This window comes from Sus scrofa, chromosome 4 (genome assembly GCF_054392235.1).
Source record: "Sus scrofa isolate SSC_HxYL_T2T_F1_AM1 chromosome 4, Sscrofa_HxYL_maternal_Yorkshire_Landrace_v2.0, whole genome shotgun sequence".
NCBI lineage: Eukaryota > Metazoa > Chordata > Mammalia > Artiodactyla > Suidae > Sus > Sus scrofa.
In genome coordinates, this window is record NC_139386.1 from 93,914,780 (window position 1) to 93,940,405 (window position 25,626).

Consider the following 25,626-nt stretch of genomic DNA (forward strand, 5'->3'; position numbering starts at 1 on the left):
AGCAGGGCCTTGGGGGTATCTTGGAACATGAACGTCTGGCCCTTGCTTTCCAGGACCAGACAGTGAGAGAGCCTGGGGCACTGAGACTAGGGCTCCGCAACAGCTGCACCACATCCTGACCTCTGCCCAGGGCAGCTACACCTGCCTGCTGAGTGCTGAGCACGGATGATGGAAACAAGTGGAGCAGCAGGTCTGAAGTATCTTTGGGTCCCGGGATGGAAAAAAAGGAGGGGATTAGAGCTGACATAATGGAGAGGTGAATATTCCTGGACCGTACAGAAGGAAGATTATGCTAACAAATTTCATATGAAAATATACCCTCCAGGGAGTTCCTGTTGTGGCGCAGTGGTTAACGAATCCGACTAGGAACCATGAGGTTGCAGGTTCGGTCCCTGCCCTTGCTCAGTGGGTTAACGATCTGGCGTTGCCGTGAGCTGTGGTGTAGGTTGCAGACGCGGCTCGGATCCCGCGTTGCTGTGGCTCTGGCGTAGGCCAGTGGCTACAGCTCTGATTCGACCCCTAGCCTGGGAACCTCCATGTGCCGTGGGAGCGGCCCAAGAAATAGCAACAACAACAACAAAGACAAAAAAAAAAATATATATATATATATATATACCCTCCAATTACAGGACTCTCTAGATCCTACTAGTTCCCCTGATTCCCATCTCCCACTCCTGTCCTCTCAACTTCTGCCTCCTCCTCTAATGTCTTCCTTTGGGGTCCTTTCAACACTTGCCCTCTCTCCTGAGGGTCCTCTGCACTCTTTCCCCCAACCTCCTGCCCCTTCCAGGCTTCTCAGCCCCAGGGTCTCATGGTGTCTTTCTTGATCTACAGTCCCCTATTCTTCTCTGCAGCTGTCCCTACCTCTGCCAGTGCCTGGTCCAAGGGTGATGCTTGACTGCAGAGCCTCAGGAAGTTTCCCTTGGGGAAGCCAAGTTGTGTGGTGGCAAGAGCCTAGGCTGATGGCCAGGAAGTGACAGTCTTTGGTTCGGAGAGGAATCACACCCTCATCATCTAAGCTGGATACTCGGAGATGAGTGTTAGAAACGACACAGGCCTGGTGTTACCTGAAGATGCCCTGATGGTGCAGGATCTGCAGGCTGGGCTGCCCCTTGGGTGCTGCCTATATGTTCCCCAACAGACGGGCTCCCTGAGAAGAGCCTAGCTCTTTCTGTGGTCTACCATGGGGACAGTGACAGGGAGAATGGAGCATAGCTTGGAGTCCTCACTAAAATCTATTCCCTCACCAAATTCTTAGGAACCCACCTAACCTTTGCTCTTACCCGCTCCTCACCACTGCAACTCTCACTGCTGTTGTCAACACTTGAAAGACTCTGATTTCCACGAAGTCTCCTACTCTTGTCCTGGGCCAGCTAGCACCTATTTCCAGAGCCTTCTAAAAGTGTTAGCCCAAGGAGTTCCCGTTGTGGCACAGCAGAAACAAATCCGACTAGTAACCATGAGGTTGTGGGTTTGATCCCTGGGTTTGCTCAGTGGGTTAAGGATCAGCATTGCCGTGAGCTGTGGTGTAGGTCACAGACTCAGCTAGGATCTGGCATTGCTGTGGCTACAGCTACAGCTCTGACTGGAACCCTAGCCTGGGAACCTCCATATGCCATGGGCATAGCCCTAAAAAGAGAGAGAGAGAAAGACAGATGCCTTTATTCTTTGACCCCATGTCTCTGGATTGGCTGCCACTTTTATTTTTATTTATTTATTTATTTATTTATTTATTTATTTATTTTTCTTTTATTTATTTCTTTATTTTATATTTTCATTTTTATTTTTTGTCTTTTTGCCATTTCTTGGGCCACTCCTGCGGCATATGGAGGTTCCCAGGATAGGGGTCTAATCAGAGCTGTAGCCACCAGCCTACACCAGAGCCACAGCAACTCAGGATCCGAGCCGAATCTTCAACCTACACCACAGCTCATGGCAACACCAGATCCTTAACCCACTGAGCGAGGCCAGGGATCAAACCTGCATCCTCATGGATGCTAGTCATATTCGTTTCTGCTGAGCCATGACAGAAACTCCTGATTTTGTATTTACAGATGCTTGGGGAGTTCATGGGGTGAGAGTGAGGAGGAGGCTCTGAGAAACAGGACCCAAATATATCATGTGAGCAGCTACTTCCTCACTCCAGCTCTAGGGCTCTTCAGGAATGAATAAAATCCAACCCCCTGAGGTCTGAGGGACATTGTTAGGCAACCAGGAAGTGTGGTTGTCATTAAGGGATGGGGCTGGGTACTGGGAATCAGTGGGCCTGCAGAACAGGAAGGTAGGAAGAGCCCAGGACATGGCAATGTTTAGATGAAAGGTTCTTGGAAAGCAGGATGCCCCCATCCTGGGCACAGGGAAGCTCCAGATGGAGGGGAGAGCAAAGGTGTTTTGCAGTGGAGGAAAAGCTGCTGGAGTCCCTGCCTTCTGTACTGGGGCCCCTTCCCACCCCTCCATGGGTGAGGAGCAGCCTAGGAAAGAGCAGGAAGAGGGACCTAGACGCTTCTATCTGAAAAGCCTTGGTCGTGGAGCATGGAATCCAGTCCTATGTCAATAATCTTCCACTACAGTGTCAATCAGCCCCCCAACCCCTCTTTGGACAAACAGCAGAAACCAATGAGCAGATCAGGAATAGTTTAATGTCATGCAGAGAAAACAAAGCTGTACAGAACTGGACTGCAGACATGTTGTCCACACCCATGCTTCCAACTAGTTCCACTCTGATTTATTTATTTATTTATTTATTTATTTATTTATTTATTTTGTCTTTTTGCTATTTCTTTGGGCTGCTCCCACGGCATATGGAAGTTCCCAGGCTAGGGGTCAAATTGGAGCCATAGCCACCGGCCTACGCCAGAGCCACAGCAACTCGGGATCCGAGCCGCGTCTGCAACCTACACCACAGCTCACGGCAATGCCGGATCGTTAACCCACTGAGCAAAGGCAGGGACCGAACCCGCAACCTCATGGTTCCTAGTTGGATTCGTTAACCACTGCGCCATGACGGGAACTCCTCCACTCTGATTTATTATACATTCTTGTCTCTCCCGAGCCCAAGGGTCCCCCTGTCAGCCTCTGACTCTTTGACCTGGGATCTCACTGCAGACAAACAGGATATTACTCACCAAGAAGCTCTCCCATCTACTCCTTCCCCCAAGCCGTCCTCCTGATGCCCCACCCCCACCCCTTCCCAATTCCCACCCCTACTCCCCTTGACCCACTCCCTCCTCCCCGCACCCCACTCATTCTGACCCTCACTCTCACTCTTCTTCTCCCCCACACCACCCCACCCATCCTGGTCCCTCCCTGACTCACCTCCAAGTCCCATTGACACAAACAAAAATTTCAGCACAACCCACTCCAACCGGTTTGGCTTAGGTGTGCAGCCTGCCGTGGGGACAGACACAGGTTACAAGCGGATGCTTGGACCCATGTGGCTAATGAACATCCGCAGCTATGCACATTGACAGGCCCGGGTATGGACATGGCAGGTACGCGTGCAGAGACACGTAGGGAACACATGGTGGAGGGATATAGCATGTCACACTTGTTTATGTGTCTGTCTCTTCTAACTGAGGGCTCCTGGAGGGCAGAGACCTGGTGTTACATGTCTCTGCCCTCTCCCTGGAGCCTGGCACAAAGTCCTGCTCACTCAGTGTCTGTCGCATGAACTCAGGCATGCAGGCGTGCATGTAGGGATGTCACTCAGACAACATACGTGCTAAATATGCCACCTTGAATTGTTTCTATTCTTAGGGCCCAGAATGCAGGTGGGAGGAGGGTAGGTAGTGAGGCATGAGGGGAATCAGGGTGGGGGGTGGGGTTTCCATGGAGAACAAAGAGCATAACCCTGAAGACCAGACACAGGTCTGAAAAATCTTCCCCAACCAAAATTTCCTTCTAGCTTCAACCCTGGAATTTGCCTTCTGCAGGCTTCATTTCAGAAGAGCAAAGGAAAAGCCTGAGAATGAGACTGTGTTCCTCAAAGGCATGGCCCATGTGAGAGATACAGGATTGAGGGCACAAGAGGCCAGAGAGAGATATTTGCTAAATGCAGGCTAGAAAGATCCCTACCTCGGTCAGAGGTCTGGAGGGGTTGCCTGGCCCAAGTGCTCCCTTCCAGGCCCAGGGGTACCCTTAGCTCTCCCTTCAAGGCCACCTCTAGTGTTTACTAGGACATGAACATACTCGTGAAAAAGTATTTGGCACAGCCTGGCCTTAACACCTCTGGAAAGTCCAGCCTCCCTTCAGTGCTCCATATGTAGATAGGTGAGTGATGGTCCCAACCAGGGGCTCGAAGGTTTCCCAGTTGGCAGCACTGTGGATGTATTGGGAATAGAGAGACTGAAGGAGGAGTTCCCTGGTGGCCTAGCAGTTAAGGATCCAGCAGCATCACTGCTGTGGCTTGGGTCACTGCTGTGGCTTGGGTTTGCTCTCTGGCCCTGGGAATTTTTGAATGCCGAGGGTGCAACCCCCCAAAAAAGAGAAAGACTCAAAGAAAAATAAGAACTGGATACCCACCTGTGACTGAACTGTGCTCCCACTACCGTGCCTCAGTTTCTCCTATGGTTTCTTGGACCAGGAGGGGTAAATCCGTGGGAAGGAAAGGAGCTCCTCTGAAATCATGCGATAGGATCCAAGGTGTAATAATTATAATTATAACACAGGATGCTCCCCCCCTCCCATTCCCCCTGGCTCTACCCCACCCCTGCCGCAGTGGATCTCAAAGCAGCATCGGGGTGGGGCTGCTCCCCTGGCACAGGTGGGGATGTGAGTCCCTAAGAGGGGAAGGGGTTCCCCAAGGCGGAGGCGGAGAGAAATGGGAGTTCTGGCATTCTGCCTGACCCTCGAGGCTACTCCTGACCTGTGGGAAATAGCTCTCAAAAAGGAGGTTGATTCCATGGGCATGGCTGAGATTTGGGGATCTAGAGCCAGAGCTGGGGTCATTGTCCAGAGGAAGAGTTAAAGTCTGGGTCACTAACCAGGTCCAGGGGAGTCAGGATCTCCACTTTGCTGACCCTCCCTGGCCATCTTTTCTTTCTTTCTTTCTTTCTTTTCTTTCTTTTTTTTTTTTTTTTTTTTTTTTGCTTTTTAGGGCCTCACTCTTGGCATATGAGGTTCCCAGGCTAGGGGTCGAATGGGAACTACCACTGCCAGCCTATACCACAGCCACAGCAATATCAGATCCGAGCTGAGTCTGTGATCTACACCACAGCTCACGGCAATGCCCAATTCTTAATCCACTGAGGGAGGCCAGGGATCGAACCTGCGACCCCATGATTCCTAGTTGGATTCGTTTCTGCTGCACCACAACGGGAACTCCCTGACCACATTTTCCATTCATAACCTCGTGCCTTCAGTGAAAATGTATTCCCTCTCCATTAAGCTCTGTGGACTGTCCTAGCCCAGATGACAGAGACAAGATTGTAAAACAAGGAGTTCCTGTCGTGGCGCAGTGGTTAACGAATCTGACTAGTAACCATGAGGTTGCGGGTTCGATCCCTGGCCTTGCTCAGTGGGTTAAGGATCCAGCGTTGCCATGAGCTGTGGTTAGGTTGCAGACGTGGCTCGGATCCCGCATTGCTATGGCTCTGGCGTAGGCCGGTGGCTACAGCTCTGATTCGACCCCTAGCCTGGGAACCTCCATATGCCGCAGGAGTGGCCCAAGAAATGGCAAAAAGACAAAAAAAAAAAAAAAAAAAAAAAAAAAAAAAAAAAAAAAAAAAAAAAAAAAAAAGATTGTAAAACAAGCCCCACTTTCCAGAAGTTCACAGACTCCAGCTCTTGTTCTGTCCCTCAGCTGAACGCATTAACTGAATCCTTGGCACACAGCAGGATTCAATCGATGTCTCTCGAACTGAAGCTAACAATTTAGTTAAGGAGATAAGATGTGCACAAATTATGAGGACACAAGCTATAATAAAGGGACTAGCAGAGGCTGAGGAAGAACAGAAGGGAGAAAGATTAATTTTAGGTGGGAGGAGTTGGGAAGGCTTCATGGAATATGTGGCATGTGAGGTCAGCTTTGAAAGATGAGTAAGATTTTGACAAGCAGAGTAGGGGCGGGGGCGGGGGGGGCGGTGCGTGGAAAATATTCCATATGAAACGACCCCCTCTTACATACAGTTCTTAACCCTTCCTTCCTGACCCTCTCCAGACAAGAGGATCTTGCTGCAATATTTTAACCCTTATGTATTTTTTCTTCTCTCGTGTCGACCTGTGTATTTATTTATTTATTGCTTTTTAGGGCTCAACCGGTGGCATATAGAAGTTCCCAAGCTAGGGGATTCGACCTAGGGGATTCCTCGAATTGGAGCTACAGCTGCTGACCCACACCACAGCCACAGCAACACTGGATCTGAGCCACATCTGAGACCTACACCACAGCTCATGGCAACGCCAGACCCTTAACCCACTGAGCAAGGCCAGGGATCGAACCCGCAACCTCATGGTTCCTAGTCGGATTCATTTCTGCTGTGCCACAACAGGAACTCCTACCTGTGTATTTTTTTTAAGCTCCAGTGTCTCAGTGATCCTGTCCCTCTCCTTCCCTCGGTTCTCAGGGAGTTCAGAGTCTGCCTGCCTCCCCTGGCTCTCTCAGATAGGCTGGTAAGGTTTTGTGTAACTTGGTGGTTACATTATATGCATCCAACACAAAGTCTTCAGGTTTGGGTATACCTATAGGAATACAGGGACAGGCTATTTGAAATCAAGTTTGTCCTTGCAAAGTCCAGATATGTGGCCTTGTCCAATGACCATGAGATAGTGGAAAGGAACCCCTTTCTTCTCAAGTAGTGCTGATGCACTGTTGGGACTCCCGATCAGTAATGAGAATGTCGTTGACCCAGAGGGAGGGCCCTGCTGTTGAGGCCAGGAATCAGTGGGGTTAATTCCTTGGTCAGTCCCTTGGTGGCTTCTCTATAGAGGAGGGGGGGTGGTTGGGGAGTGGGTTGTTTTAAGCTCCTTCCCAGTCTTTGAGCTAACTCCCTGCCTCAGGGTTAGAGAGGTCTGAGCAAACCAGGACACTACCCAAGCTGTGTGTCCTCCAGCAAGCCCCTTCCCACTCTGGGCCTCTGTTTTGTCACCTGATGCATGAGGTGTTTGGACCAGTACTGACCTCAGTGTTGGCCTTCTCTGATTCGTGGCCCTGAAGCTGAGCCCCTCCAGGAGATTGAGGAGCTCAGCAAGGTCCCAGGGGAGGGGGGAAGGCAGCAAGGCTGGGCTGGGGTGTGAGATGTTTGGGTTCCTTTTCACCCACAAGGCCTTGCCCCTGTTCCTCCTGGCCTGAAGCCTCCCTCTTTGAGCCCCTGGGGGCCTTCTTCTACCCAGCCCCCACCCTGCTCTTGCCTCTCTCCATAGCGTCACAGCCCCTTCTACACACTGCCAGGTAAAGCCTGGAACTGACGATGGGATTCCCCCCCCCAACCCCCCAGGTCTTTCCCTCCTTCCCTCCCTCCCTGGCGCCTATTAGCCAGCCCAGGCCGTGGGGGCGGCGGCTGCCAAGTCTCCGTGCCAGGCCCAGCCCCCAGAGACGCACCTGTTCTGACCTGCTGAGCAGGTTCCCAAGTTTCTGCCGTCGTTGTTGGCCACGGCGTGGGAAGCAGCTCTGGGGGAGCTCGGAGCTCCCGAGCACGGCTTCTTGGGGGTAGCCACAGCTGGGTGGGTGGAACGGGGCCTGGTCCCCCCGTGGAGACCCCAGTGGGATAGGCAGGTGTGTCAGTGCCTGAGGACTCTGTGACTTCCTGCCTTCTGGGTCAGTTGCCCTATCCAGCTCTAAAGCCGGCTCCCAGGGAGAACTCAGCGGAACTTCAGAAACACGGGTAGCTCTGCCTTTTGACCAATGCCTCTGTCCCTGGGAGCCGAGATGTGGGGGCCTGAAGCCTGGCTGCTGCTACTGCTCCTGGCATCATTTACAGGTAGGACTTGCTTCATGAGCTTTGAAGCCCAAGCGGGCACACACACACACACACACACACACACACACTCATGCATTTACATTCCCTTTCCTTGAAACAGAGGAATGAATCTCTCTCTCCCACTTCCAGCTGCCAGCACTGTCCCCAGAACAGCCACTGTAGCTCTTCTGTTTCATTGCCCTTCCAGCTCTTGGCCAGGTTGCTAGGTCTGGGGTCCCCAACTACCTCAGCCAAAGCCTTGCCTGGGCTGGAGCAGCCTCTGGGGGAAGAGGTATGGTGACCCAATGTAGGTAGGCAGGGAGGTGGAACTGGTGGGGACCCAGGGTTTCCTGGAGGTTCTCTCACCTAGCCCCTGGGCTCCAGAATTGCTGACTGGGGCTGCGGCTGACTCAGGGCTGAGCTGGTTTCCATAGTCATCAGGGTGTAGGAAGCCTGATGCCCCAAGAGTGGACGGGGTCTTTCTATCTCCTTCTCTTCTCTCCACGATGTCCTAGAATACCAGGACTGGGGCACCTGTTAGGGGACTAGAGGGGAGCTGGAAGCTCTTTTCACCCTGGCCCCCTCTTTCCCTGGGCACACTGTGCGGTGCCACGGTGGAAATAAGGTGCCTACTTAGATGAGTGGGGGTCTTTTAGATATTGTGTGGTCCCCTTTTGTTTATACCCTGTCCCCCCATTTTCTCAACTAGATGCCTTGTATTACTCCTGTCTAATGTATAAATAGCAGATATAAATTATAGGAATCTATAATTTTTAGAGTGGGGGAGAGAACGTGTGTGTGTGTGTGTGTGCATGTGTGTGTGTGTGTGTGTGTGTGTGCACGCACTCGTGTTTGAGTGCACACGATGAGACCGTGGTCGATTCCATAGGCTGTTCCCAGGGTAATGGGCAACTGAGAAATCTTTCTCCTCAGAAAGATAGGACCTTATCTCCATAGGACAGTTTGATGCCCAGTCCCAGAGACTCAGTGGTCAAGCAGGCCCAGCAGAGCTTTCCCCCAAACTCCATCCCCAGCTGAAGCCATGAGGAGGAGAGTGAGGCTCAGATGTATGGACCTGTGGGGGCTGCTCTTCTCTGATCTTATAATGGAAGAATCATTGGCCCAGCCTCCAATCCCAGGATACTGAACTCCAACCCCGGCCATCTCCGCTTCCCCCTACATCTTAGTCCCCATCTTCCAGACAGCCCTTCTCACTTGTTTAGGCCAAGAGGGTGGGGCCTGGTTGCTGGGGCCAAGGAACTTGGGAGTCACTTTCCTGTAGGAACTACCCACACCTAAAGAATGGAGCCATGATGTCTCGGGACTCAGAAATGACCAAAGAGATCACCGTTCCAACTCCCTCATTTTACAGATGGGAAAATGGAAAGAAACAGATAGGTAAGGGAGATCTCAAGATTAGTCAGTATTAGAAGCATAACTGGGGTTAGCGTCTTGGTCTTCCAACTCCTGTTTCATGAAAGCATAGCACTTTTGAGTAGAGCCAGGGCACTAGATGTTGGAGAGGCAGTGGTGAACAAGACCCTGTCCCTGCCTTCTTTTTCCATGACACAAAGCTGTTCTTTCTCAAAGAAGCCCAGGGAAGGGGAGAGGAGACTAGCTCAAGTGAGACATCCCCCCCCCAACCTTGCCCAGGGCCTGATGAACAGCTGCTGTGGGGAGGCAGCCTGGCTGCAGAATGGCCCCAAGAAGCAGGTGCCCAGGGGGCCACAGTCTGCTGCTATAACCTGCACTGGGTGCTCTGAGGGCCGGAACTCAAACCCCAGGTTCCCAGACCAAGGATCAGAAGGGCCCATCTCACTGCCACCCCCTTTCTGGCTCCTCTGTGTGTAGGCATCTCCTCAGTGGCCCCCAGGAAGCTGGAATGTTTCTTGTCTCTGAAAAAGCCTTGAGCTGGGAAGTCAGGAGACTCGGGTTCTGGCCCCATTTCTACAATTAATTTGCTATGTGACCTTAGGCAACTAAGAAGCTAGACTTCAGTAGACCAAGAGGTAGCACCAGATGATCTCTAAAGGCCTTCCATCTCCAAAAGCTTGTGGCTGAGTGAAAGTCCATCCTCTGGCCAAAGGAGGGAGCTGGGTGCTGGAAGAGGTGGTCTGTCTGGCTGCAGTGACACAAGGAGGAAATGTCCTGACCACATACATCTCTCAGCGGGGCCAAGGGTAGCTTTACCCTGAATGCTGCCTTCTGCCCCTGCATTGCTGCAAATTAGGGCCCCCACCAAATCCTGGGCCATTAGAGCTCTGAGCCCCAGGGCCCTGCCCCACCCGTGACAGGGAGAGGAGCCCAGGCTGGGGAGGCACCTCAGCACCACAGCTCTTTGTCTCTCCCTAATGGGATGAGTTTCCGGGTGAGGTCCCTTCCCTTCTCCCTCCCATCTCCTGCCCTGGGGCTGAGGGCCCCAAATCTACAGACACCCCTTCAACAGGACCCCAGTTCCTCAATCTTTGCTTGGGTGCAACTGAGCCCCTGCAGGACCAGAGAGTGTGGGGTTCTTTGAATGTTGAGGTCTGTCCCTTGAGGGTTAGGACCAGCTTTCTGTCTGAAGTTAGTTTCCTAGAACGGGAGAGGCCCCATCCCTACTTTTCTAGTCCTGTTTACAGAGGGGGGGCAAACCCTTTCCTGTAGGACCTACCCAAAGCCAGGGAAGCCAGAAAGGGAGGCTAGCTTGGCCTCCCAAGCGAGGGAAAATAGGAGACTCTCAGGGGATCCCTGTGGCCCCAGTGACCTTGGTCCCACCCCAGTGTTTCAGGGAGCTGGGCTAAGGGACCCCAGCCACAAGGCTGTGAGAAGCTCATAGTAGAGACCAAGTCCCAGCCTCTAGACCCCAGCTTCAGGATCCTCCAGGGGTCCTCCAGACAAAGTGAAGAGGGCCTAGCCCCCATGGAGAACAGGCCTAGTGAGGAGAGATGCCTGGGCTTTCTGGCCTTCCAAACTTGCCCCAGTGCTGACCAAAATCTAGGCAGAGCAAAGGGATGGGGGTGGGGTGGGGAGCTGAGTCAGGAGGGAAGGGAGGAGAGCAGCCTAGAGATGGATCTGGGAACGGAATCAAAAATGCAAAGGTCAAGTTCAGACCCAGGGTCAGCCACCAAGCCTCTTGGGGGAGGGCTGTGCAGGGGATGGTCAGGATCACTCTCTCTCGCTGGACCAGGGAGCCTCTGACCTCAGAAGATTTCCCCTTGGTTTTCAAGCCACCCTCCTCCCCCCTTGCCTTTGAAACTGAATGGCGAGTCCTGAGAGCTGGGTTGAGGCTGTGATTTGGGGTGGGGCAAAGCTGGCCACACTTGCAGGGTTGTGAGGGGGTGGATGTGGGGGCTTGGTTGTCAGGACTGGAGGGGAGGGTTAGGATCTCAGGAGTTTGGGAGAAGCTGAATTCTGGGTCTCCCACCCACAGTGTGGCTGTTGTGGTGACTCAGCCAGGCTCAGACTCTGGCTCCGGGGGGTTTAGGGGACTTATCTGTGCTGGGAGCTGTGTCTGGGCCAGAGCTGGGGCTGCCTCAAGGCCTGTCCTCCCCCATTGTTCTCACCTCCTTTTGTGATTGGTGTGGCCCCCCTCCCCAGCCACTAATCTGTGGTGGGCGCTTTGCCCAGGGTTGGGAAGCTCTCACTAAGCTGGGGGGCTTAGGACAATGGGGGGTAAGCAAGGGAGGTGGATGAAGACAGAGGGAAAATCTGCCGGTTTTCAAAGTTCCTTAGCACTCCAAGACCAAGGTTACTAGGGGGAAGGATGGAAGAAAAAAATGTGCTGGGTTGTTTATGTCACCTGTCCTGAATGGTGGGGGCTTCAGGGCTCCCCTCCCCTCCTTTCTTACCCCAAGCTTGCCTGAGTATTCCAGCTCTCTCTGATGGAAGCTGTAGCTGTGGGGTGAGGGGAGGCAAGAGTTAATAAACAAAGGAGAATGAGACCCTAGACAGCTTGGACCCCTCCCTCTAGCCCCAGGCAGGCTTCCCCCCCACCCCAAACCTACACCAGACAACCCTCACCCCAGACCTGGAGCTAGAGCTGGTTTTTCTGGTGGTGGCAGCAGCAGAGGTCTGACAGAGATTCCCAGGGAGAGGCCTCCTTGGGGGGCCAAAGGAGTTGGGGGGCCCTAGGGCGTGGCTAGGGGGTGAAAAGGGTGGGGGTGGGGGTCCTTCTAGTAGGAACCTGAGGAGCAAGGATAGAGAGAGCTTTTGTTTTGTTCTGCTGGGGAGTCCTTGATGGCAATTTCCCATCACCCGGAGGGACAGTGACCTCATCTCTGGGTACCTCCACCTGAGATGAATCTGCCCTTAAGTCTGAGGTAGGGAAGGGGGGAGGGATGCCCGGGCGACACTCCAGACAGGCGCAGAGGCAAAGGCGCAGAGCCACACACCGCTGACCAAAGGCAGCTGAGGCAGACAGCCATGCGGAAGCCAAGAGAAACCGACATCAAAATATTTACTATGTGTGCACATTCGCGCACACACACCATTCCATAGCTCCTTCTGGATGCAGACGAGACACGCACGCTGCTGAAGATGAGACAGGAACACATATGTGTGCAAAACATCTGCAAGTTCATGCAAAGAGCCTCTCAAGCATGGCAACCAGCACTGAGACTCACCAGGCCCCCCCTCACCCAAAGATGTACATTCAGACACAAAAGGCTCATGCTTATTCCCTTCCTCCTCCTCAGAGGCCCGTCTCTAAGAACCCCTTCCTGTACCCCTATAGGCACTAATGCTGATGGAGAAAGACCCCTCAGAAAGAAAAGCCTCCTTCCCTGGAGTGTGTGTGTGTGTGTGGGGGGGTGTTTGTGTGTGTGCGCTTTTTAGGGCTGCACGTGCAGCATATGGAAGACATGGAAGTTCCCAGGCTAGGGGACAAATCGGAGCTGCAGCTGCCAGCCTACACCACAGCCACAGCAATGCCAGATCCTTAACCCACTGAGCGAGGCCAGGGATCGAACCTGCATCCTCATGTTTACTAGTCAGGTTCGTTACCACTGAGCCATAACCGGAACTCCCCGGAGAGGCTTTTATTGGCACCTGCCAGCCTCAGTTTCCCCTCCTGAGCTCAGAGGCTGGGCCTCATGCAGATAGGAAAGTTAGGACCCAGGCACAGGGCGGGGAGCAGGCAGCCAGCCCAAGCCAGAAACGGAGGGCCTGTCTGGGAGCAGGCGGGGTACACAGAGGGCAGGGCCCCAAAGAGGCCCATGGGGGCCTGGCCAGGGGTGGGGGAGGCTGAGGGCAGGGATCCCGTCCGGCCAGTTAGGCCTGTTCTCTCCCTTGCGCAAGGTGGTGGCTGGTGGCGGCTGTGGCTAGGCCTGCTGTGCAGCAGGGGCTGAATCACCAAGCCTCCTGACCAGCGTTCTGGTGCTCCCAGGAGGAGGGTTGGGGAGGGTCAGAGGGAGGAACACCCAGCCAGCCGAGTCCACCAGCCTCAGCAAACAATTTGCAGCAGAAGGGTCTGTGGGCCTGGCCTGGCCACTACATGCCCGCAGGGTGACCTCACCAGGCAGGCGGTGTGTCTCCTTGGCTCTGGTGACATCATCATGCTGACGCCGGGCGGGCACTGGGTGGGGGAGAGAAGGAGGAGGCAGTCCTGGCCTGCCCTACCCTGGGAGTCTGAGCTTCTGGGTCCAGGGAGCCCAGGACAGGGATTCTAGAGCCCAAGTTCTCTTTTCCTTCTCTTGCAGTGTGTGTGTGTGTGTGTGTGTGTGTGTGTGTGTGTGTGTGTGTGTAACTGAAGGAGGAGATTGCTCAAGCTGAGAAGCTCCCACTAAATAGTGGATTTAGGACAATGGGGGGCTGGGGGAGGGACCCAGGAGGGACTTTCCTGTTTTACTTGGGTTCCTCATCCTGCAAAGCTTGGCCTTATCATTTGGGACAACAGGGATCTTGGACCCACAGGTAGGGATGAGGAGGATTGGATGCCCTGAGAAGGTACATTTTGGGGGGCAATGTAGGCAATCAGTGGTGGGAAGGGGCCCGCTGGTTGGCCAGAGTAGGGATGGGGATGGAAACTATGCCATCTGACATTGTCCCAGAAGTAGTCTTTGGAAGGGTTTGAGTGTCCCAGGGGAGCAGGGCTTGGGCTCCCTCTGGCCTGCATGGATGCTAGTGTTTGAAGCAGAGGATCAACCAGGAAGCCCCTATCTCAAGCCCACCTACAGCCCTTCCTTGGCAGCCCTGCTCCCTCCAGTGCCAGGAGGAGGTGCCTGGGAGGGGTGCGGGTGGTTAGCTGGACTCCCAGGCTGGGCAGGGTGGGACCAACATCAGCTTAGGCAGGTCAGGGCCCTGGTATCTGGCCCTGCAGGTCTGTCCCGTCCTGTTTGGGCCCTCCCAGCTCTCAACAGCATCCTCCCTTCCTCCTCCCCTGCCAGCAGGGCCATGGGACCCCCTTCCTCTGCCTCATGCTCTGCCTCACTGGAACTACCTGGTCCACTCTAGTGGGGTTTGCTTTCTCCCCCCATGCCTGCCCCCCTTCATCCCCTTCCTTCTCCCTGTGTCCAGTCTGGAGGTACACACATTGGCAGAGAACCCTACTAGCCAGCCTATCCTGTTTCCACCCCTCCGGTTGCTATGCCAACCCCCTCCCTGCCCAGCCCAACTCGACTGCTTATTCCTCCTCGATCTACACTTTCTTTCTTCCGTCTGTCTCATTCATTCATTCACCCACTCATTCACAGATTTGGTCAGTCAATAAACATTAATTGAGTGTCGATTATATGCCAGGAAGGCACACACTGAGCACAACCCCAGAAACCATGTTTCGCTATGTGATGTGAGACCCAGTTTCTATACCTAAGGTTCTCAGTCTGGTGGAAGAGGCAGACAAGAAAACAGCAACTACAATCTGTGGTTGTAAATTCCTATGATGGGTCAAAGCAGGGTGCTAGAAGAGAGCAGATCCTGTGATGGGTCAAAGCAGGGTGCTAGAAGAGAACAGCGGACAGGCACCTAACCTTGCCTTAGGTGGGGGTGGGGAGAGGGAGGACTCCAGGAGGAACTGATGTCTAAGCGGAGTCTTCAGAGATGAGTAGGAGTTATCCAGACAGTGATGAGTAGGAGCTACCAGACATAGGGAGGAGGGTGTTCCGGGCAGGAGCACAGTGTGAGCGAGGGGAGGGCCAGCAGGGCGTGTGAAGTGCTGGTCTCAGGCAGGAGCTTTGAACTCTTGCGAGTTGCTGGATATGCCTTCCAAGGCAAGGAGCTCTCGCCATCCAAAAGAGCTTTCACTCTGTCCCCAGCCTCCCGCCGTCAGCCCTATGTTTCCCAGGCTTTTTTTCCCACAACTCCATATTTCTTTCTTCCTAGCTAGGAACTTCCCTGGCCCTGCTTCCCTCATCCTAGAAACCTAAGAGTTGTCTTGGGTCTTTCCTCTCTCTTTCTGGGCAAGGTCCAAATCCTGCCTAGTTTCCTGCAGGAATTGTCCCCTCCTCTCAGCCCCAGCAGCACCACAGGATGGCAGCTGCATGTTCCTCTTGAGTCTCCTGTCCCTAGTGTCACCACTTTCTAGTTGGAGGGCACATGCCTACTGGCTTCATGCTCTAGGGACTCCCTATTTTCTCTTGGCCAAATCTGAATTTCTTTCTTTTTTTTATTTGGTATTTTTAGGGCCGCACCTGTGGCATATGGAAGTTCCCAGGCTAGGGGTCAAATCAGAGCTGTAGCTGCCGGCCTATGCCACAGCCAGAGCAACGCGGGATCCAAGCTGTGTCTGCGACCTATACCACAGCTCATGGCAATGCAGGATCCTTAATCCACTGCGTGAAGGGATCAAACCAAAGTCCTCATGGATACTAGTTGGGTTCATTACATCGTGGGAGCCACAGCAGGAACTTCCCAAATTTGAATTCTTTTACCTGGTATGGAAGGTCGTGGGTGATTTCGCTCCAACCATATGTTCCACTCCTGCTTAACACACTTCCCCTGGCTTAGTTGTGTCCTCTCCTCTCTGCTTCCTGAACCAGCCTCTCCTCCTCCTTGGGGTTTGCCTACTCTGGTCCCTTATCGGGGACCCCTTTCCACATTTCACTCTTTCCTGACTCTACCCAATTCATGCAAGAGGCCCTCCCACATGACTTGGGACCACCGTGACTGTCCCATTCCACGACTAACTTGTCAGACACCAGCAAGCACTAAGTCAGCAACCATCACAGGTGTTTCCATATAAGTCTCCATATGCATCTCTTCCTCTAGAAGAGATCTCTACGAGTGCAGGAAGAGGGCTCTGAGTGCAGAAAATGCCTTCTTCTTTGCGGATAAGGCTACATGACAGGTCCCCCTGAGTGCTTCCTACTGTTCCCTGTCAGTGCACGTAACACTTGTCCTTCGTTGCTGGTCCCCATCTCTGGTCCTCTGATTGGTTCATGGTTCTCCCCCCTGTCACTGTCTGTACTGACCTCATCTCTCTGGGCCTCTGACCTGGGGCATTTCTGTCTCTAGTGACTTGCTTACTCCTGCCTCTGAGCCTCGGTTCGTGCCATTCCTCCCACATGGAATACCTTCTTCTCTCTGGGAATCTAGGTCTCTCATCTTCAAGCCATGAAAAGAATGTTCTGGATGGACCTTTCCTACTCTACATGCCCCTTCCCAGACACCAACTGTCCTCAACCCTTGCCTTGGCTCCCAGCCACACTTCCTGAAAGCCTTCACTTTCCCCTCCTTGGTAGGTTGAGCCTTCTGTGAAAGTTTGTCCACAGTTTTCCCTGTCTTTGTGCTCATAAAATTGATTTCCCTGAGCTCCCTGAGGGCAGAGACTGGGTCTCTCCTCCTGTTACAAGCCTCCCACCGCACAACTGCTCAGGATAAAATCCTGGGCTGGGAGAGGGTGTGACTCTTCCACATGCCATCTGTGTGGCCTTAGGCAAGTCACTTCCTTTCTCTGGGTCTCAGTTTCCTCATCTGCTAAATGGCAATAATCATGCCTACCTCTTGGGAATGTTTTGTGGATCTAATGAGGTAATGGACTGAACGCGCTTCGCAAGCACAAAATGCTCCAGGAGTTCCAGGCTGCCTTTGCTGTCATTATCATTATGAATAAGTGTTCCCGGCTCTGGCATCGACCCTGATCCTGGCTGCTTCTGTCTGCTCCCTGCAGGCCTGTACTCGGCAGGGGAGCTGGAAACCACGGACCTGGTGACAGTGGTGCTGGGCCAGGACGCAAAGCTGCCCTGCTTCTACCGAGGGGACCCTGGCGAGCAGGTGGAGCAGGTGGCATGGGCTCGCGTGGACATGAGCGAGGGTGCCCGGGAGCTGGCGCTGCTAAACTCCAAATACGGGCTGCACGTGAGCTCGGCCTATGAGGGCCGCGTGGAACAGCCACCACCCCCACGAAACCCCCTGGACGGCGCCGTGCTCCTGCGCAACGCGGTGCAGGCGGATGAAGGCGAGTACGAGTGTCGCGTCAGCACCTTTCCTGCCGGCAGCTTTCAGGCGCGCCTGCGGCTCCGAGTGCTGGGTAAGTGGGGCCCCGGCTGGGCATGGTTGGTTGCGGGTGTTGTGTGTGCAGACGCACCAGGTCCTCAGGCCCTGGGTTTTGGAGGGCAGAAGCCGGAGGCAGGGGGAGATGCAGAGATGGGGGACCGCAGCGACGATGGGGCGGAGGCAGAACAGGGAGAAGAGATGGGGTAGTGTAGGATGAGGGAGCCTCCTTCAGCCCATCCACCCACCCAATCCCGAAATTCTCTCCAGGTGTCTCCAAAAGCTGGATACAACTCGGTCAGCCTTGGGGCAGAATCAATTTATTACATAGTTCTTCCTTCTGCAGAACTGAAATCTCTCTCTCTGTTACTTTCACCCTCTCCAGCACCACCTCCTAGGCTTATTCTCTGGGTGTTGTACAGAAGCCTTTCAAAGAGCTGAGGACCTCTGTCAGGCCCCGCCGTAATTTCCTCTTCTTGAAGCTAAACTTAATGTTTTCTGCAACAGCTCTACCAAAGACATTCAGAGCCTCCCTTGCCACCCTGGGCTTCATGGGTTACAAAAGGTGGGGGCCTAGGGTGGACATGCAGGCCCAGCCATGACTAGTGGGGCTAATACCCTCCTTGACCTGGTTCTTCAGTGAATGTGGTTGAAAACCACAGTCACCTCCTAAACCACCCTTTTGCACTGTGGACACTCGTGGTCAACGGATGCCCTAGACTTATGGTCAAGTTAGGTCTTTTGGGGAGTTCCCGTCATAGCTCAGCAGAAACGAATCTGACTAGCATCCATGAGGAGGCAGGTTCGATCCCTGGCCTTGCTCGGTGGGTTAAGGATCCGGCATTGCCATGAGCTGTGGGGTAGGTTGCAGATGTGGCTCGGATCTGGCGTTGCTGTGGTTGTGGTGTAGGCCGGTGGCCACAGATCCATTTCAGCCCCTAGCCTAGGAATTTCCACATGCCATGGGTGTGGTCCTAAAAAGACCAAAAGAAAAAAAAAAAGTTAGATCTTTTCCATTCTGTGCTTGGACTGTTAATGTTATGAAGAGAAAAAGAAGTAAAGGCCTTTAGAGTTTCCTTTTATCTACACGGAGGTTAGTCAGTCTTGGTAGAAAAACCCAAGTGTGAATCTTGGCTTCACCACCTAATAGCTAATGATCTGGAACAAATCATTGAAACCCCCTGAGCTTCAGTTTCTTTAGCTCTAAAATAGGGATAATAATACCTCTTTCATGTTTGTTTTTAGGATTAAAAGAGATAATGTTTCTAAAGTGTTTAGTACAATACTTGGCACATAGTAAGTGCTTAATAAATGGTGGCTATTATTGTCATCTAGATGTTATCTGGTTAGTTTTTTAATTACTTCATTATTTTTATTAAAAAAATACCCATACTCATTATAAAAAATTCAAACAATAGAGAAAGGTATAAAGTCAGCTGAAATTCTGCCACGCATCTGGCATCTTTGTTGGTGAAATCCAAGAAGAAAAAGGGGCCTGAAACTTTGCACCTGTGCAAGACTGAACTGGAATGGGGCGGGGCCTCCTGACAGGGGTTGTAAAGATTGTGACCCCTCACCTCCCCCCATCTGCAGTGCCTCCCCTGCCCTCGCTGAATCCTGGTCCAGCGCTAGAAGAGGGCCAGGGCCTGACACTGGCAGCCTCCTGCACAGCAGAGGGCAGCCCGGCCCCCAGCGTGACCTGGGACACAGAGGTCAAGGGCACGACATCCAGCCGCTCCTTCACGCATTCCCGCTCATCCGCTGTCACTTCAGAGTTCCATCTGGTGCCCAGCCGCAGCATGAATGGGCAGCCACTTACCTGTGTGGTATCTCACCCTGGCCTGCTCCAGGACCAAAGGATCACCCACATCCTTCAAGTGGCCTGTGAGTACTCGGATCTTGTGCAGGGCTCCCCCATGGGCTCCAAGAGGTTTGGTGATATACTGAGCCATACCAGTCTGGCCAGCCTGGGTCCTGGAGGCCACCTCGTGTGGCCAAGACAGCCCTAGCCCAAAAGTAGAAGACCTGGAGCCCATCCCAGATGACCTTGGCCAATCGCTTAGACCTCTGACCTTCAGGGTCCTCTTGTTTACAAAGGTGCTTGCCCTGCCTCATGGCTGGTTGGGAGAATCAGTTATTAACATGGGATTGAAAGTATTTTGTAAAATAGTTTAGGATTTGAAGACAGACTTGGGATGAGCCCTAGCTCTGTTATTTACTTGCTGTTATTCAATCTTGTTAAGATTCGTTTGCTCCATCAGCAGAAGGAGTATAATTATATCAACTTTACAGGGTTCTGCCGGGAATTAGAAACCATGAATGCAAAGCCTCTCGCACACTGCTTAGTGCGTAGAAGGTGCTCGGTCTGCGGTGGATATTGTTTTCCCAGCATTAGACTTTGAGCCTCTGTGGGGGATGGGGATGTTTTCTACTCATACTAACAGAATTTGGCACAAAGTAGCTCCTCAGCCAATGTTGTGAAAGAAATGAATGAACTAGTAGGATGATTAAGCCTTTGAAGCATCAAGGAAGGTTTACTGAGCACCTGTCCTGTGGCTAACCCTATGTTAGGGACCACAGGGGATTCAGAAAAGGTATGACACATCGCTATGCGGAGGGACTTGTAGGCCCATTGCACAGGTAAACCAACGTGGACTCTTTGAGCTCAGAGAGGGGAGGGAGCTGTCAGCAAGGTGGGGCTGGGCTAGGTTTGGCCACAGATGAATAGGATGGAGGAAGACAGGGGAGGCTATTCCAGGCAGGGTGGAGCCTGGGGTGGGGGCCTTCAAGGAAGAGCACGATTGAGAGCATTCTTTCTCCTTCCACCTCCCATTCCAGTCCTTGCTGAGGCCTCTGTGAGGGGCCTTGAAGACCGAAAGCTGTGGCAAGTTGGCAGAGAAGGAGCTATGCTCAAGTGCCTGAGTGAAGGGCAGCCCCCTCCCTCGTTCAACTGGACACGGTAAGGGCCTGACTTGGGACCAGGCACCTTACCTCTCTGGACCAGCACATACTCATCATGGGATGAGACAATATATTCCGAACGCCCCCCAAATCGGGGCACACATTCAGATCAATACAAGAATATGCATGGTCAGCAAACTTTATTATTGGCTTATATCAGAGACTACAGGATACATGGTGATTGGTAGGGAATTAGCTAAGTCCCTGGCCTTTTCCCTTAACTTTATTTATTTATTCATTTATTTTGCTTTTTAGGGCCATACCCAAGGCATATGGAAGTTTTCAGGTCAGGGGTCAAATCAGAGCGACAGCTGCTGGCCTACACTATAGCCACAGCAATGCGGGATCCTAGCCGAGTCTATGACCTACGCCACAGCTCATGGCAACACCGGATCCCCGACCCACTGAGGGAGGCCAGGGTTCAAACCCGCATCTTCATGGATACTAGTCGGATTCATTTCTGCTGCGCCACAATGGGCTCTCCCTACCTTAACTTTAAAATTATGAAATGTAGGAGTTCCCACCGTGGCGCAGTGTGTTAAGTATCTGCAGTGGCTCAGGTCATTGCAGAGGTGCAGGTTTGGTCCCCAGCCCAGCACAGTGGGTTAAAGGATCTGGTGTTGCCGTGGCTGTGGCGTAGGTTGCAGCTGCAGCTTGGATTCAGTACCTGGCCCAGGGAACTTCCATATGCCACGGGTGTGGTCGTAAAAAAATTTGTGAAATATAATACAGTATTGAAATGTCAATACTTTACATATTTATGTAAGTGCCTAAAGTGGATAAGACAAAAAGATTCAGCTGACAGTGACTGTTGTTAAGATGGCATGCGTGCGAATCTTTCCTGAGTGTGTGTGGGGGTGCCCGGGTCAGGCTGGGCGGCAGGGAGAAGGGGCCTCTGCCTAGACCTGCCTAGGGGAGGGAGGGGCACCGTGGGAACAGCCGGTGGCTCTGGGTGACGTCATGGGGGAGGGAGGTGGAGAGCTGCCTGGGCACGTTGGGTGATGGCAGCCTCAGCCCGCCCCAGCCAGCACCCATCAGCTTTCCTGTCCTCCAGGCTGGACGGGCCTCTGCCCAGTGGGGTACGAGCAGAAGGAGACACCCTGGGCTTCCCCCCACTGACCACTGAGCACAGTGGCACCTACGTCTGCCACGTCAGCAATGAGCTCTCCTCGAGGGATTCTCAGGTGGTTGTGGATATTCTTGGTAAGCACTGGGGCAGGGACTGGGACCTGGGCCAAGGGCCTTGTGGGGGCAACAGGAAGCCAGGCAGAGAGGGTGAATTCAAAGAGTATTTATTTGGAGGAGGTTGGACTGCCTATATTTTGCAGAGGGTCTGGCTGATGGGGTGGTTTTGGACGTGTTTTGTGAGGGCAGTGGGGGGGGATGCTGTGGCATCTTGGAGCTGGTCAGGGATCTGGGGATCGGCCTCAGTCAGCGGCTTGTCTCCAGCAGACCCTCAGGATACCCCAGGGAAGCAGGTGGACCTGGTGTCGGCCTCCGTGGTGGTGGTGGGTGTGATCGCCGCGCTATTGTTCTGCCTTCTGGTGGTGGTGGTGGTGCTCATGTCCCGATACCATCGGCGCAAGGCCCAGCAGATGACCCAGAAATAGTGAGTACGGGCCACCCCTGGGTGGGTTGAGCTGAGTTGGGAACAAAGAGGAGGCGAGCGAGAGGTGGGCCAGGATGGAGGAGTGAGAGGTGACTGGGTGGCCTGACATCTGGGGTGCTGGTGGGCCAGAGGTAGGCAGCGTCTTTCAGGAGGTGAGAAGGGCCGTGGGGTCAGGACCATCGCTGGCTGATGGGTACCATGTTGCCTGAGTGAGGGTCAGACCCATAGGCTTGGGTATCACCAAGCTCACACATGCCACAAGGTGCTCACATGCTCTGTAGCCACACCGCCCCCCTGCAGCCACTCACGCACACTTGCAGGGCCAGCCCAGCACCCACACCCTCCAGCCCCGGCTCACATAGGCTCGGCCAGGCTAGGTTCACCTGGGGAGGCCACCACTACCCCCAGCTCCTGACAAGGGGGTGTCTTCCCAGTGAGGAGGAGCTGACCCTGACCAGGGAGAACTCTATCCGGAGGCTGCATTCCCATCACTCGGATCCCAGGAACCAGGTGGGTGCCAAGGTTGGGTGCATTTGTGGGGCCGGGGGTGGGGGGGGGCCCTCTGCAGACGAGGAGTGCAGCCTGGTGGCTGACTCATAGCTGGAGGGTGGAGCTGGGGGTGGGGTTGCACTGGGCACAGTTATTCTGGGTCTCCTGGGCTCGTTCAGAAGCCTCCCTTCAGCACCAGCCTAGGGGTTGCTCAGGGAAGCCACTCTTAACACCGGTTTCAGGGTGGGCTTGGGGTGGGGTGGGGGAGATGAAGACGTTTACATCAAGGAGAGAATGGACACTCGGAGGTGGGGGAGAGGTAATTAGGGAGGAGGCCGGGGGAGGACAGTGGTGACCAGGCTGAGCCTTGTTCTGACTCCTCCCCCATGTCCGGGCCCTGCAGCCGGAGGAGAGTGTAGGGCTGAGAGCCGAGGGCCACCCTGATAGTCTCAAGGACAACAGTAGCTGCTCTGTGATGGTGAGGCCCCCGGCCCCACCGGTGTCCCCACCACTCTCCTCAGGCCCCTCTCCTGGTCCCAGATGTGGTGCGTCAGCAGCCCCCTCACCAGTCCCTCTTGCCTCAGACTCATGCTGCCCAGCCCTCCCCACCCCCTTTGCTGAGCCTGTGTTCTCCCGTCTCCCCTTCCCCACACCTAACATTCATTCCTGCCCCCTGATCTCTGAGCCCCACTGCCTCTGAGACGACCCGAACCCTCACCCCTGCTGGTGCCTGACCTCTGACCCCACCCTGCCCCACCCTGCCCCCTCATCCCTGGCTGCCCAGCCTCGGTTCCTGACTTGCCCTCTGCCCTTGGTCTCCAGAGCGAAGAGCCAGAGGGCCGCAGTTACTCCACGCTGACCACCGTGCGGGAGATTGAAACACAGACTGAACTGCTGTGTCCAGGTTCTGGGCGGGCTGAGGAGGAGGAAGATCGGGATGAAGGCATCAAACAGGCCATGAACCATTTTGTTCAGGAGAATGGGACCCTGCGGGCCAAGCCCACGGGCAACGGCATCTACATCAATGGGCGGGGGCACCTGGTCTGACCCAGGCTTGCCTCCCTCCCCTAAGCCTGGCTCCCTCTGCTGACGTGGAAGAGTTCAGCTTATCCCCAGGGGAGCCTCCCTAAACACTCCTTTCTCGAGTAAGATGCTCCCCATCCCACTGACTGCTCGACCTTTTCCTCCAGCCCTTCTGTTAGATGATGGAAGGGCTCTCCTGGTTGAGTCTCTCCCACAGTGCGTGCAGGTCACTGTGTGTGTGTCTGTGCTTGTGTGAATATTCTCTGACTGTGTATGTGAGTGTGCAGGAGGATATGTATGCCTGTGGTGTGCATCATGCTGTCACGTCAGAGTCCACGTGAACTGTGGTGTATGTGCCACAGGATTCCGTGGCTGCATGGAGAACGCCATAGGGGATTGGTTTGTGTGTCGTGTGGCTGTGTGACCTTTGCCTGTAAAACAGGTGTTCTCCTCAGACCCCAGAGCAGTATTAATGATGCAGAGGTTGGAGGCGGGAGGTGGAGACTGTGGGCCAGATCCAGGTGTGCGGGCATAGCTGGAGCTGGAATCTGGCCTCCTGAGTCAGGGAGCCGGGCTCCCATCACTTGGGAGCCGTTGGGGCAAGTGTGAAGCAGCAGGCCTAGGGGGTCTGCCAGGGGCTCAAACTGTTACAGAAGAAGGCCTCTGCCCTCTGGTGGCCTCTGGGTCTGCTGCATGTACATATTTTCTGTAAATAAACCTGCACAGGGGAGCTTCTTTAAGGAATACTGCCCCCAGTCCCCTAATAAGAGAAGAGACTTTAAAAAAAAAACAAAAACATTCGATTCACCTGGATGTTTATTATTACAAGAATCGCTTAAAGTGACATCAGCCTACACAGGAATTCAGCAAAGCTAGATCTTGCTCAGGCCTCACCTCAGGGGGTTAATTCCTGTGGTTCTGAACAGTGCCCCCTCTAAGGCATCTTAATCTAGGCAGACTCTTGGGAGGGAACTAAAGAGCTGGAGGGGTTTGAAGGAGGGGCGCGCGCCCCACTGTTATTGGCTGTGGGTGGGCAGGTAGTGTCCGTAGCCCTCGTGGCTCCTTGGCTCTTCCCCTAGCCTCAAGTTTTCTTAGTTGTAGCCATGGTTGTTTGCGGTCCCTTGTTGAGGGGGTGGCTGGGACTTGGTGACAGTCCCTGGTTCAGTCGCGGGAGAGGGGAGAGAGAATAGGGATTCTAGACCAAGGGAGGGTGGGAGGTCAGGTGAGGTGAAGGAGCTGCTGAGGCAAGGATGTCTCCTTTCCTTGGGGTCTCGGGCTCACTAACTTGGGGCTCTTCCAGCCGTTTCTCTGGGGAGCAGGCTGGGGTTAGAGAAGTCCCACCAAATACATTTAACCAGAATATCTAGATGTAGTGCCCAAACCCTGCTCGGCCTGAACACTGCTGGATTTCTGGACCAAAGGAGAGCCTCCCATCCCCTGCTCCCCAAGCCATCCCAGGATTTTGGATGTGGAACTAGAAGGTACAGAATTCTAGTATGTACATTTTGTGTAAATATGTGCATATGTGTACATAAAATGATATTCTGTTTTTAAATAAACAGATAAAACCTGTTCTTTCTGGTTCCTGTCTTGCTCCCTGAACTGTGCAAGTCCTGAAAGTCTGTACTCTCTGCCTCGGTACCATCCTTCCAGTGGTCCAAATAAGGGAGGAGTTAGGATGCCTGGAACAGGGATGAACAGGGGAGAGAAGGGGCCTCCACAAGACCTTCAGCCATCTCTCAGAGTCCCTAGGTAGGAGCTAGGACTCCTTCCAAGATAAGCAGTGCCTTAGTTGGCAGTATTTTACATCCTGTATTGCACTGGAGTCTGTGACAGGCCTGGAAAGTAGACAGCAGTATATACTTTTTTACAGGCAAAGAACCAGAAACTCAAATGAGTTCCACAGAAAGCTAGAATTGGGAACACATTTATTTATTTATTTTTGTTTCTGCTTGTCTCTCAGGGCTGCACCCAAGGCATATGGAAGTTCCCAGGCTAGGGGTCGAATTGGAGCTGCAGCTACACCACAGCCATCGCAATGCCAGATCTGAACCACATCTTCAACCTAGCTACACCACAGCTTATGGCAACGCTGGATGCTTTAACACACTAAGTGGGGCCAGGGATCGAACCCGAATCCTTGTGGATACTAGTCAAGTTTGTTACTGCTGAGCCACAACGGGAACTCCCAGAATTGGAAGGATTTAAAGATCATCTAGTTCACTCTCTTCATTTTTTACT

General features: G+C 53.5%; 1 protein-coding gene across 9 annotated transcripts in view; it reads left to right on the top strand.

Moving 5' to 3' along the window:
- The window catches only part of NECTIN4 (nectin cell adhesion molecule 4), a 29,457-nt gene extending 4,498 nt beyond the window's left edge, over positions 1 to 24,959 (top strand). Inside the window, exons 1-10 of one of the 9 annotated variants that reach the window (XM_085022591.1) lie at positions 6,765 to 6,897; positions 7,759 to 7,916; positions 16,981 to 17,340; positions 18,897 to 19,187; positions 20,142 to 20,262; positions 21,319 to 21,467; positions 21,717 to 21,873; positions 22,308 to 22,383; positions 22,766 to 22,840; positions 23,185 to 24,959. In XM_085022591.1, the coding sequence (XP_084878717.1) occupies positions 7,841 to 7,916; positions 16,981 to 17,340; positions 18,897 to 19,187; positions 20,142 to 20,262; positions 21,319 to 21,467; positions 21,717 to 21,873; positions 22,308 to 22,383; positions 22,766 to 22,840; positions 23,185 to 23,409 (1,530 nt within the window). In that variant the 5' untranslated portion in view covers positions 6,765 to 6,897; positions 7,759 to 7,840 and the 3' untranslated portion in view covers positions 23,410 to 24,959. Of the gene's footprint in view, positions 1 to 6,764; positions 6,898 to 7,260; positions 7,388 to 7,572; positions 7,917 to 16,980; positions 17,341 to 18,896; positions 19,188 to 20,141; positions 20,263 to 21,318; positions 21,468 to 21,713; positions 21,874 to 22,307; positions 22,384 to 22,765; positions 22,841 to 23,184 lie in introns of those variants that run through there. The other 8 variants (XM_085022590.1, XM_085022593.1, XM_085022592.1 and 5 more) reach the window with 8 other exon arrangements.
- Positions 24,960 to 25,626: the final 667 nt, after the last annotated feature.